The sequence below is a fragment of the Crocodylus siamensis genome, chromosome 7 (genome assembly GCF_052110815.1).
Source record: "Crocodylus siamensis isolate JL-2025a chromosome 7, ASM5211081v1, whole genome shotgun sequence".
Lineage (NCBI taxonomy): Eukaryota > Metazoa > Chordata > Crocodylia > Crocodylidae > Crocodylus > Crocodylus siamensis.
In genome coordinates this window covers 18,796,773-18,809,379 of record NC_143401.1, presented here as the reverse complement: position 1 = coordinate 18,809,379, position 12,607 = coordinate 18,796,773, and the positions used below count along the sequence as shown (strand labels likewise).

Sequence of the window (12,607 nt, the reverse complement as noted above, 5' to 3'; positions counted from 1 at the left end):
GGAAGATACTCGGAGCTGAGGCCTGCTTCTGGCCCTTAGGTGCGTCGCAGCTGCGGCGTTTTCGGGCGCAGGGCACGGCCCAATGTTGGCCCCGTGCTGTCACGTTCACCCCCGTTTTTCCGTAAGCCGATGCCCGCATGCTTTGCCAGCCCTGGGCGCTGCCTTGGCGCAGGGAGACCAAAGACTCCCGTTCCACGGCGCCGCCGCTAAGGACGCTCTCCCCCCGGCACTTCCCCGCTTTAGCGCCCGCGGCGCCGTTAATACCCCTTGTACCCCGGAAGAGGCCTCTCTGGCTCCCCGTCTCTATGGTCTTCCCCCGTTTCCGGCATCGCTCTGGGCGGGGACGGAGGGCGCTTCCGGTTCCAGGTTCCCTCGTTCGGTTCCAGGTTCCCCCGTTCGGGTGGCGATGGCGGCGGCCTCCTCTTCCTCCTCCTCCTCGGCGGCGGCGGGGGGTTCCGGGTGCCGGGCGGAGCCGGAGGACGGGGCGGCGCTGCCCGCGGACCCCGGCTGGAGTGAGGCGCAGTTCCGGCCCTACACGTTCGGGACGCGGCCCATCCCGCGCCTCAGCCACGGCGACCCGCGCGCCGAGGAGCTCATTGAGAACGAGGTGCTTCCCCCGGGGGGAGCGCCCGGGGCGCCCCCTGCTTCGTCCCCACGCCTCCCAGCTGCAGGACCGGCGGGGCCGCGCTGCACCGAGCCCGGGGGAGGAAGGGAGGGAGGCGGGCGGCGAGACTCCGGCGGCGGCTGCCGCTGCTGATGCTTCTGCTACTGCTGCTGGAGCAATAGGGTTAGCAGATGGGAGCTCTGGGCCAGGCACTTGTGAACCCCTCGTGGGCAGCAGGTAGCCCAGGGGCCACCAGTTGGGCAGCCCAGACCCAAACCATCGAAGAGCAAAAGCAGGTTTCTTCTGTGGCCTGGGAAGCAGCCCCCTGGGTCATTAGTCCTGCAGGCGATTAGATTGCCATTTGTTTTTGCGTGCCTGTTTCCCTTTTCTGTTTGTAGAGTGAGGCTCAGTGGTGTCAGTTTCCTCTTGCTTATGGGGGATGTCTCTTTCCTGCCGCAATGTTTGGGTTGTGAAACTTGCAGGGAATCGGGGACACTTCCTTATGTGGAAACATGCCTTTTACAAAGCTGAAATGTGTTGCCAGATTTGAACTGGGTGACACCGCAGGGGCTGGTCATGCAGCGGATTTCATGGGTCAAACTAGGTGGCATTTGATAAGTCTTTTGTACCTTTAGCTCAGTGAAATGAATGTGCTACCTGTAACTGCAAAGCTATTAAAAAGAAAGTGGACGTGTAGGTTTCAGAAACGTGTGGTCTCTTCCACCAAGTACAGGAAAAATATTAGTGCCGGGGCTGCATGTCTGTAATCCATTTATGGGACAGGGGACATGGCTAGATCCTTCCCTAAGGAGGGTTGTGGGGCATGTGTGGCCTGTCACTCAGTTGCATTTTTCTGGTGGGTAGGGAGTGTGAAAGAGTGCTGAGCTCTTGTCAAAGGGACCACTGAAGATCAATGCAAGTATTTGTATTGACTGTCCTCATAACAGAGCACTTTGCTTTAGTATGTTTTTTTTCCCTGCTAATCCAGGAATCAAACCTGGCCTCTATCACAAGGCTACACAAAGTGGTGTTTTGTACTCCGTATTGTGGAGTTGAGGGTATTTTGTACTATCTTCTGAGGCACCTGGGTACAGGTTGCTGTTAGGATACAAGGACCACTGCTGCATAACTCAGTCAGGCAATTCCTATATCCTGCCCTGAGATGCTGCTTTGACTGGTTTACAGGGTTGGTTGATGGAACCTGACACTCCTCCATGAGCTTGTCTTAAAACCTTTTGTCTTATGGGTATGTATTTGGGACTTTCCTCCCCTCCTTCCCAGACCATGTCATCTGATTGTCCTCCTCTTGGTCCAGAAGGGAAACTTGATAGTGGTAATCAGTTACTCATCTGGTTTCTCCAGAGTTTCTTGAACCAATGCACTTCCTGTTTTGTTTTTTTTATCTAGGAGCCAGTGGTGCTGACTGACACGAACCTCGTGTATCCCGCCCTGAAGTGGGACCTGGATTACCTCCAGGAAAACATTGGCAATGGAGACTTCTCAGTGTATAATGCCAGCACACACAAGTTTTTGTATTATGATGAGAAGAAAATGGCCAATTTCAAAAACTTCAAGCCCAAGTCGAACAGGGAAGAAATGAAGTTCACTGAGTTTGTTGAAAGACTCAAGGAAATTCAGCAGAAAGGGAGTGGTGAGAGGTAAGTGAGCCTTGGAGATGTCTTTGGTTATCCATGCTTTATGGATGGTTATCCATCCATCCATTAGATGATAAATTGAGATTTAGGGATTATGAGTATGGAAGGAGCATGTATCCTTTTTTTCTTTTCCTGAGATGTTTCCTTCCTCAAGCTTGGTGCTTGAAAAGGGTTTTTTTTCAGGTTTATCTTTGCTATTTCCAAGCCTTAATAAGTTTCAAAGTTGTATGTCTTCAGTTATAACTCAGTTTTCTTTCAGTGGTTGGCAGGAAGGGCTCCATATTCCTTCACTTTCTCGTTCCTGGTGGAAAGAACTTAACTTGGTAGCCTTGGAGAATAAAGGCTCCAATCCCTAGGAGAGGCCCAAGCACTAACAGTCAGCCTCCCCCCTGCCAGTGCTCCATGTATGCACGTTACCTTTTCCTTGGATGGATGAGGGGTTAAACAGAAAGGGGGGTTAGTCTCTGGTGTAGGCTGGTTGGTGTCTCTTTCCATGCTACTAGCAAAGCTGTAAATTAATGCTGTGTCCGTGATTTGATTGTGATGCTCATCTGTTAGCAACTAGGTTAACTACTCATTTCACATAATTCACTGTGCAGCCATTAGATAGGACCAACTCCTGGATACTATGAATATTGGCTGGATTTGAATCGGCTATAGAGAACAGAGGAGTTGTCTGTCCCCATACTGGGCCCCTGAGCGTTTGTTGGTTCTGTGGCTTTTCCTTTCAGATGGCATGTCAAGATTCAGCACACTGCTCAGGAGCAGCTTTACTTGTATTTGACTGCTGAACCTGGGTATTGGAGTATTAATATGCACTACTCATCTGCAGTGAATGAGGTTCTCTCTCTCTTTGGTTCTTGCTCTGTAGCCACACATGTTCGGATGTGCCATTGAGCTTGGCGAGCTGAGATTTAATATTTATGTTAAGACTCCTTCAACCTCATCCTGCCCAAACAAACTTTTTATTGGAAAGGTTCCTCGAGGATTTTAGTGACTTAAATTAAGAAGAAGGACTAATCTTAAGGGTACAGATTAATTTGACTTGGCTATAGACAGTGGCTGTCTGATACATTGGGCTTTTTAAACTTCCCTTTTAATGAACTTGCTGGTTAGTTTCTCCTTGCTCCAAAGCCTAACATTAAAGTCCTTCTTTCAATATATTATTATTTGAACCAAATATGAATCAATTTCCTTTGTCAGAATTTCTGTAGGGCAAAGTTTGACTCAGGTTTTCAGAACTCTTCCCTTCCATAGGCATGAATTTCTTGCATCCCAAAGGATGACACGGTCGAACGGTTATAAACTCCTCCAAGACTGTTTCAGGCTGGACATAAAGAGGAACTTCTTTACTGTCTGAGTCCCCAGGGTCTGGAATAGCCTGCCATTAGAGGTGGTTCAGGCACCTACTTTGAACACCTTCAAGAGAAATTTGGATGTTTATCTTGCTGGGATCCTATGACCCCAGCTGACTTCCTGCCCCTGGGGCAGGGGGCTGGACTCGATGATATTCTGAGGTCTCTTCCAGCCCTAATGTCTATGAAATCTATGAGATTTTCTCTGTAATCCTGGGTGATGACAGTAGAATTTCTAAAAATAGTAGGTGTCTCCATCCTTTGTAGAGAAGGTGATTTTTCAGTGTTTATGTGAGACTTATCTTCAAATCTACCTGTTTGTAATAGTAAAAGGGTGGGGGGTATATATGCGTGTGTGTGGAGGGAAAGAGAGATCTTTTTGAGGGTAATGAGAAGATGCCTTTTTGTATGTACAGATACTTAATGCTCACTCTAACTTTTCTCTCTGGAAAATGCAGGTTGTATTTGCAGCAGACACTGAATGATACAGTTGGAAGGAAGATTGTGATGGATTTCTTAGGCTTTAATTGGAACTGGATTAACAAGCAGCAGGGGAAGCGTGGGTGGGGGCAGTTGACCTCCAATTTACTGCTTATTGGCATGGAAGGTAAGCAACTGACTGATTCTAACACTGATCTCCAGGAGGGTCATTGGTGAATTTGAATTCTGGGGGTCATTTTTAGCTGTTCTGACCACTTCTTTCCAGAATTAACTGACCTCTCGTCTCGGAAGCAGCACCGATAACTTACGGGGAGTTTCATTTGTGTGTACAATTTTTCTGTAATCCAAGTTAAAGATAGTGACCAAACTATGCTGTAGTTGTTTGGAGATGTTTTCATGGTTTAATTGCTCACTGTAGGTTCAGCTCTCTGCCATTGTGTCAGAGTTGTGGAGTGCATTTTGAATTAACAATACTCATGGTCTGTAGCTGCCCCTGGTCTTTATCAGTGATGTGTGAACTGATCCTATACATTCCTGTATTGGTTTTTGGTTTTTAAGTGCACAGAAAGTTACATTCTTTTTCCAGTCTCTGAATACTGCAAGAATAAGCATGCAGTAGGTTTGCTAAGGTCAGAATGCAACCTGTTGTGAGCTAAGCAGGAGTAAGCCCGTTCAGAATGTAAAGAGATGTTGGAATTATTCTTTCTGAATCAATAGTGAGCCAATGCCATAATATGGTGTTAGTGGGCAGCATATTGGAGGAAAGAATCGTCTTTCAAATGACTTCAGTTTGATACTGCAACATATTAGTGCCCTTAGGATCTTGAAGGTAGGCACCTGATAAGTATTGAATTGGAAATCAATTTGGGGACTGAACTGTAGGCTGAAGTTTCAGAAAACATGTGCTTTACTTCATCATCTTCATGCAGGACATTTTGGTGGAAGGCGAATATTTCTTTAATCTCTCATCTGGTTTGTGAATTTAAGTTCTGAGGGACATGGGGATGAGATTTAATCAAACTGCCTGTCACACTTGAATTACCAGTCTTAAGCTCCTTAGAAATTGATGGCTGTCCAAACTCTGGCTGTTACTTTCACTGTGCAGCTAAGTAAGCTAATCATACGCAGGTAGTAAAGCTCCTACCTTCACTGTATGCTTTACTAATGTAAAGGAAAAACTCCATATAAATACACGGCATAGACTCTTGCCAAAGGCTTGTAACTTCGTCAAACTACATCCAGTTATTAAGAGTCACTCAAAATCATTGGGCCCAGTTTGCAGAAGTGAAAAGGAACATCTTTCTGGAGTTAGCCATCTTGCAGTCTTATTCTCTTAACCACATTTAGCATTTGACCATTGTATTTCTGAGATACCTTAACATGTAGACAAAGACTGAACCGATGCTGTTGAGTTTGTAGATTGCCTGACACAGTGGCTCAGAATCCCAGTTCCTTTTCTAAGGTTTTTCTTACCATTGAAGTCTGAAAAGTGTCAGTCATTAACTACTTCTTCACTGGACAGTACTCCTGTCCTTTCTCTAATAATCATGTTATGGAGACCTACTCTGAGGGGATGGTCTGGCATCTCAAGGAGGTGGAGGGCCCTTTTTTTTTAAATGAAACTTGCAAAAATACTGACACTTCCTAATCAGCCCCTTAAAGCCCTATAGAGTATATTTATCTTCCCCACCCCTCAATACTAAGAGCTTTAGTGTTTTTAAAAGCTCCTCCCCTTTTTTACTCAAACAGCCAATCCTTAACTCTGCTACTTTGCCCCAGCCTTTAAAATAGAGGTGAGAGTGTTTCTGTCTGGTGACTATCAGCCTCTTTCTTTGTGCAGGGAATGTGACACCAGCTCACTATGATGAGCAGCAGAACTTCTTTGCTCAGATCAAGGGCTACAAGCGGTGTATCCTGTTCCCTCCAGATCAGTTTGAATGCCTCTACCCCTACCCAGTGCACCATCCATGTGACAGGCAGAGCCAGGTGAGAATAATGACTGTGGTGAATTGGATCTGTTCTCTATTACACATAGAAAGGAGTACGTTTGGGAAAGTTGTAGCTGTGTGGAAGATATGCTAGATCTGTATTGTGAACCAATTCCTACCTTGCAGCTGAGCCACTAGAATGTCTGTATCAGATCAGTTATATTTGGTCTCTATTGTAAAATTGGACTCTGCTGTGCATCAGTTATGCAGTAGGTTACACATCAGCATCACTTTGAGGCAAATGTGTTCTTGTAATAGAGCAGACGGAATTCTTAAGTTTGGCTACTAACCATGAGCTGAACAAGTCATTTAATTCTCAGGTGTTCAGTTTCCCCATGTGCTGTCTACTATAGTAATGATGTAAAACTTCTTGTTGCAGGTACTTTGAGAAGTGATAGATGTGCAAAGCATTGTCTTCAGGCTCTTGAGTGCTAATTTGTTAGCTGAAGAACATAACTTTTTTGGAAATGTTTCTTGTCTTCCTCTTATTTGCTTTGATCCAAATAAGTTTTCTTTCAGTCTTGAATCGTATATTCTAGGAATACAAACATCTTGTTTTGCAATAAAATAACTGGGGGACTATTTCCTTTCTCTTTACTCTTCTTCCTGTTTAATTAATTATTCATGGAGAGTTGGGGCAGGCAACTATACTGCATTAGGGAGGGAGGGTGAGTTGAGGAGGGAATTCATGCTCATGCATAAACATCAGCTGAATCCACTATAACTGTTTTGTCTCTCCACTCATATTCAGTAGTAAGTGAAATTGAATCGCAGTAATTTACTCCTGAAGTAATTAACCTAATAGGAAATTATTGCAGTTTAGCTTCCATTTGCTGTGGGATAACAGCAGACAAAACACTTAAGGTGGATTCAGCTGTAAGCCCCTTCCTTTTAAAGGGGGTAAGATTCTTTTATCTATCCCCAACTTGAGAGAGACAGAGTCCAATAAATCTTTTTGATGTACCTGTCATTCAGACTTAACACCACAGTAGTTGGAAGCATTTTTGGAGGTATTTGTTGTACAGAAGTGACCTGCAAAGCACAGATCAACAGAAGGATGCAGTACTGGGAGAGCCTGAAATAGAGACCGTCAATGAAAAAGATACTCTTCTTAGTTCCATATGTTTGCTCATCAGTTCTATGTTCTTATCTTTTCTGATCCTCCAGGTGGACTTTGACAATCCTGATTATGAGAAATTCCCTAACTTCCAAAATGTGGTTGGCTATGAGACGGTGGTGGGCCCGGGTGATGTTCTCTACATCCCTATGTACTGGTAAGGAGCATGCAATGAGCTGGCACATGACAGGGCTGGGATGAGAAGTTAAAAGGGATGTGGAGCACATGGAAGTTTAAAGGGAAAAGATAATCTTTTTGTTGGAACAGTGCTGGGCTTCAAGAGATCTTGGTGTTATTTCAGGCTGAACTGCATACTTGCTGTGAGGTCTTAAGCAGATCTTTACCACTCTTTGCTTCCAGTCCTTGTCTGTAAATGAGAGAAAAACTACTTCCTACCCTGGAGTTTTGAGGTGTGTGGGGCTTTCAGATGCTATAGTCATATGTGCCACAAAAGTATTTAGATTTCAGTAACTAAGGGGAGTTGTACAAAGGTCAGGTGGGGGGTTTTGTTGATGGCAGAGGGACAAGACAAGGTCACTCTCCAGTAATATGGCCCTCTTCAGTATGTAGGGATGTCTCACTTTGCAGGAGTTTCTTTCTCCATCTTGTGTCATTTCTGTGCAGGTGGCATCACATTGAGTCACTGCTGAACGGGGGAATTACTATCACTGTGAATTTCTGGTACAAGGTAAGAACATCTCCTTCCAACTTCTTTGTGGTGGTTCATTATTTCATAGGACTTTCCCCAACTCCTCCAGTGCTGCAGCATGAAGACAGAACAGTCTTTGTCAAGCATGGCTTAACATTACTGCAGTAATTTTGCATGTAGGATTTGTCACTAGAAAGGACCTGATTTTTGTTCTGTCCATGGTTTGGCACGAAAGAACATTGTTGCTAATTATCTGTAATGCTTGGTTGAGTATTTCCTGTCAACACAGGTGATACTGGGAGAAGGCAGACATTTCAGTAGGGACACAATAAGCTATTCTTTATTTTCAGGGTGCCCCTACTCCAAAGAGAATTGAATATCCATTAAAGGCTCATCAGAAAGTGGCAATAATGAGGAACATTGAGAAGATGTTGGGAGAGGCCCTGGGAAATCCACAAGAGGTACAGTTTAAAAAGAAATGCTCCCACTGCAAATGAAGTAGATGAATGTGGTCTGCAGAACTTCAGCCTCCAGCAAATTGTGTGGCCTTAAGGGAGAAGGGGCAATGCAGCAGTATTGTTAGTGGCAAGTCTTAACACTCTGACCTCACAGTGCCTTGGGATTACAAAATGATGAATCCCTCAAATTATAAAGCTTGGGAACATTTGTGCATACCACAGTATGTTGTAACATTGGAAACTAGTGTCTTCAACAAGACTTGTTATGCTTTATTCTGGATATTGCCAGACAAACATTGCTGGTCAAAAGATGAATGGAGGATGAATGACAGTATCGAGGGGGTAATGTTTCAGGACAGTTAGGGCAAGGTCCGTAACGAGCTTCTCACTGGAATACAGTATTGTTTTGTCTAGCTGTCCCAGGCTGAGAGCCACCTCATTCTGATAACACTCTTGCTTCCTTCTCCTTCCCCCTCCCCCTAAGCCTGTTTTCTGATATGACTTTTAGCAGCAAGTGCAGAGGTGGGCAACATGGGGCCTACGGGCCAGATGCGGCCCACCAAGCCATTCTATCTGGCCCATGAACCCCATAAGAAATTTAGAAAATTAATATTTATCTGCCCCTGGCTACCTGTCATGTGGCCCTCAGTGGTTTGCCAAAACTCAGTAGGCGCCCCTCCACCTGAAATAATTGCCCACCCCTGACCTAGTACCTCATAAACTGAAGGATGAAACTGGTATTTGGAATGTGGTTTCTCTCTGAAAGTACACTCTTCTTCTGCTGAAGTTGAAATGCTGGGTGCTAAATGCAAATGTCTTCATGACAAACACATTTTTCCAAGCATTGATCCTGAACTGTTGATCAGTTCAAGAACATGTTGGTGTCTGAAAATATTTAGTAGTGTTCTCTAGCACAAACACCTAGTATCCCCCAAGGGAGGTGCCTTTTTTGTTTTTTTTTTGTTTGTTAACCAAGATGTGAAAGGCATTTCCTGGCTATTCTAACACAATGTTTACTGATAGGTCAAGCCATGGTAAACATCTTTGTCAAGTTTTTCATTTCAAATGATCTCAAAATATCATGCAATTTATACAAGGAGAACATTCCTTTGCTCCGAAATAGCCTCTGAATTTGGTAGCTCACTTAATATGTAGTGTCCAGCAATATAGAACAAGTTTAGGACAAGAAGTAAATTAAATGGGTTACAACTGAAATTACAGGTGGGATTTTTTTTGCATACAGAAGATGTATATAGTATACCTGAGCTGGGTTTTGGCCAGGACCCTAAGGCTTTCTTTTGTGGAAAGATGTGCAGTATCTTTGAGACTGGTCTTGTATTTCATCTGAAAGATGGTACAGTTCTCTCATGGCATTGTCATGGTTCACTAATGAATTGGGCCAAATGTCTTTTCTGGAGTGTAAATAACAAACTCCAGTGTTGCCAATCTTCTGTTTTCTTCACCTTACTTAGTTTGCAGGAGCTGATATTATCACAGCCAGAGACAGGGGATGGACTTTTGCAGCCTCTCTTGTGGTGCGTGTTCTGTGGCTAACAGTCTCTCTTTGTCTTGAACAGGTGGGTCCCTTGTTGAACATGATGATTAAGGGTCGGTATGACTAAGCCCTAGCTACGTGTGCAACTGTTGGAGCTGCTTTGTTCACAAGCAATGGAAGATACCGAGCGCTAGTATTGCACGCAGCACTTAACAGACTGATGGGTTCTTGGCCCATCCCTGTCCCACCCACAACAATTTGAGGGGACTACTGGAACTTGCTAAACCATTAGCCTCCCCCATCTTTCCCCACTGTCATCCAACTGAATCTTTCACCTCCCAAGAAAGAATCTGCACTTAGTGGTCAAGAATCCATCTTCCAGTAACTGTGTTTTCCCTGTGTACTGAGATGAGAAGTTGGCTTCAGGCACTCAGATGTGTTCCTTCTGGGGTTTAAAGTGTATAAAGGACAGTTTGGGAGGGAGCCAGTTGTGATCTCATTCCCTCAACCTCCTCGAGTTCAAGCCCATCAGCTGGGTTTCTGTGGTGCTTGCAGTAGACGCATGATATCTGAAAACTGGTATGGAAAGTCTGTGGATGGCAGGAAGCCTTAGCTTTTCATGACCCTCTTGTGTTAGGTCTTGTACCTGCTGAATCCTGGAACTTTTAGATAGATAGTGGGCATAAGCACGTGATGACTTTGGTATGAGGAACAACTGGGCAGATGATTTGGATCCCCCTACCCTCAAGACATTTATGCTCAGGGCATTGGAGCTGGATACGGAGTAGAATGATTGAATCCATATAGTATGTACACACAGAATCCCACCCTTCCTGAGTCCTACCTCTTGTATGGAGCTGGGGGGGAACCTTTTATTCTGTGGACAGATTTCGTTGAGGAGTGAAGGTTTCCTTCCTCTCTTTCTAAAGTCACAGTATGTTTAAGAGTGGGTATAGTGTGGTAAAGGGCAATAGATACACCAGGACACTGACCAAGGCTCCTATGATTAAGCCACATGAAAACTGATTTTCAGGGGTCCTGAACTGAGAGACTGTCAAATGACCAGTTCAGAATGAGACACACACAGCTTCCCTTTTCTCCACCAGGGGGTGCCGGTTTCCTTGGACAAAACAGAAAGTGCCCTTTACTGGTAAGCTCAGCGAGTAGTGTGTGTGTGAAGCTGTCAGGCTCTCAGTGTACCAGTTTGGCTTGTGCTGTTGTGTTGCCTCTTTCCCTGTACAACCGTGTAGGAGAAGTAGGGGAAGGTTTTTGTTTAAGTGTGTTAAATTTGTTTGAATCCTTTGGACTTGTCACGGTAGCCTAGAAAATGGAAAGGCAAGGACTTGGAAGCAGCAGAGCTTCCTTTTTAGAGTCCCAACAACCTACCAGAAGAGCCATCAACCCCTTCCTAGTTCTTTTTCCTTGCAGAGGCTTCCAATTCTTATGGGGACATGCTCTAGTTTCTTATGCGTTGCTATGCTATTCCTAGGCAGTCTATTGAATGTGACTAAGTGATCGTAGAAATTAGAGGTGGGCTAAGCTGTACTGGGTCCCATTTAATGCACCCCAATGACCAGTGAGAGCTAGTTCCTTTAACTTTATTTCCTAGTGCTTTATTTCCTTTTCTCTTTGGGGCCTATTTTGACATGCAGGTTTCTGTGAAGTTTACAGTCTAGGGAGGAGACAACACTAGGGAAATCCCATTGTATCTTTATCTAGTTCTGTGCTACCTTGTGCTGGGACAGTTCTTATAACATTTACAGTGAACTTTCCTTATGTAGAAACAGAAGAAATGCTTAACTCAGCTGAATTGTCAGACAATATCTAGTGGGTTCTTTCAGTTTTTTAAATTGTTCTCAAAAGCTGGTTACAGGTCTGGTGTTGAGTGGCACAGTGGGCAACAACAGACATCTTGCTACAGAAAATCCCCATGCCACTGATTTAGTGAAATTTAACACCAGGTGAGGGGGCAGCAGGAGACAAACTTCCTCTCCAAAGCTTTGACTAGATCAGAACCAAGGTCACTCGGCAAAGTATTTTTCGACCATCCACCTTGGAGATGGAGAAGAGGAGAAACAATCAACGTCTTCTGTCTCTGGCTAAAACTGAAGTCTTCCCAAAAGTTGTTGGAGTGTGGGCAAGTCCTCTTGCCTTACTTAGAGGATGGCCGAAGTGGACCTTATCTACATGACATTGTTCAGAGCACAGCAGTCATATGAGCTGCTAGCTGGCGCCTCTGTTTTTGAATCCTAAGATATGAGGTCCAAGTGCCTCAGAGTGGATGGTACATATGGAAACTATGGGATTTTTTTTTTATTGCCAAAGGTCTAACTTTTTAAGTGTCTGGGCAGTTCTTGCTGCACTTGACTGACATGAAAGCTCATTTACAATGCACTGATGGACTGACATTTTCCTCCCCTCCACTCCCCTTTCCATTTGTGCTTTCAATGCCCCTGCAATGGTATCGGGAAGCTATGTGTGTTTTACAATAGGGGTGTGTGAGAGAAACACATGGTACCTTCTGAAGTGTAGTTCTTAAATACAACCAATGTTGAACAACAGAAGTGCGTGGCTTTTATTCTCTGTGAGTGCTGGTTCCTAAAGCAGAATATGCCTAGTAAGGCGTTCATTTTTTGGGAAAGAGGACATTAGCATAGCATCCAAAATCCAGAGCTTGGAATTCTTCAGCTTTTAAATTCTTTAAAGAATTCACTACAGGTCAAAGGTGCCCTATTGATGGCCCTTTAATCTTTTAACAAATATGGATAGTGCCAGTGGTACAGAGTAACAGGGCAACACCTTCAGCAGCATTTTTAAGCCTACAAAGGTACCCCAAAGTCATTTG

At 44.5% G+C, this 12,607-nt stretch overlaps 1 protein-coding gene across 1 annotated transcript; it reads left to right on the top strand.

The window, feature by feature from the left end:
- Positions 1-342: 342 nt before the first annotated feature.
- Positions 343-12,326, top strand: HIF1AN (hypoxia inducible factor 1 subunit alpha inhibitor). The gene is made up of 8 exons (XM_090057860.1): positions 343-607; positions 2,012-2,262; positions 4,073-4,221; positions 5,896-6,041; positions 7,211-7,317; positions 7,785-7,848; positions 8,160-8,270; positions 9,845-12,326. Exons 1-8 carry the CDS (start codon positions 407-409, stop codon positions 9,887-9,889), a joined length of 1,074 nt encoding a protein of 357 aa, XP_089913986.1. The 5' UTR covers positions 343-406; the 3' UTR covers positions 9,890-12,326.
- The last annotated feature ends 281 nt before the right edge of the window (positions 12,327-12,607 follow it).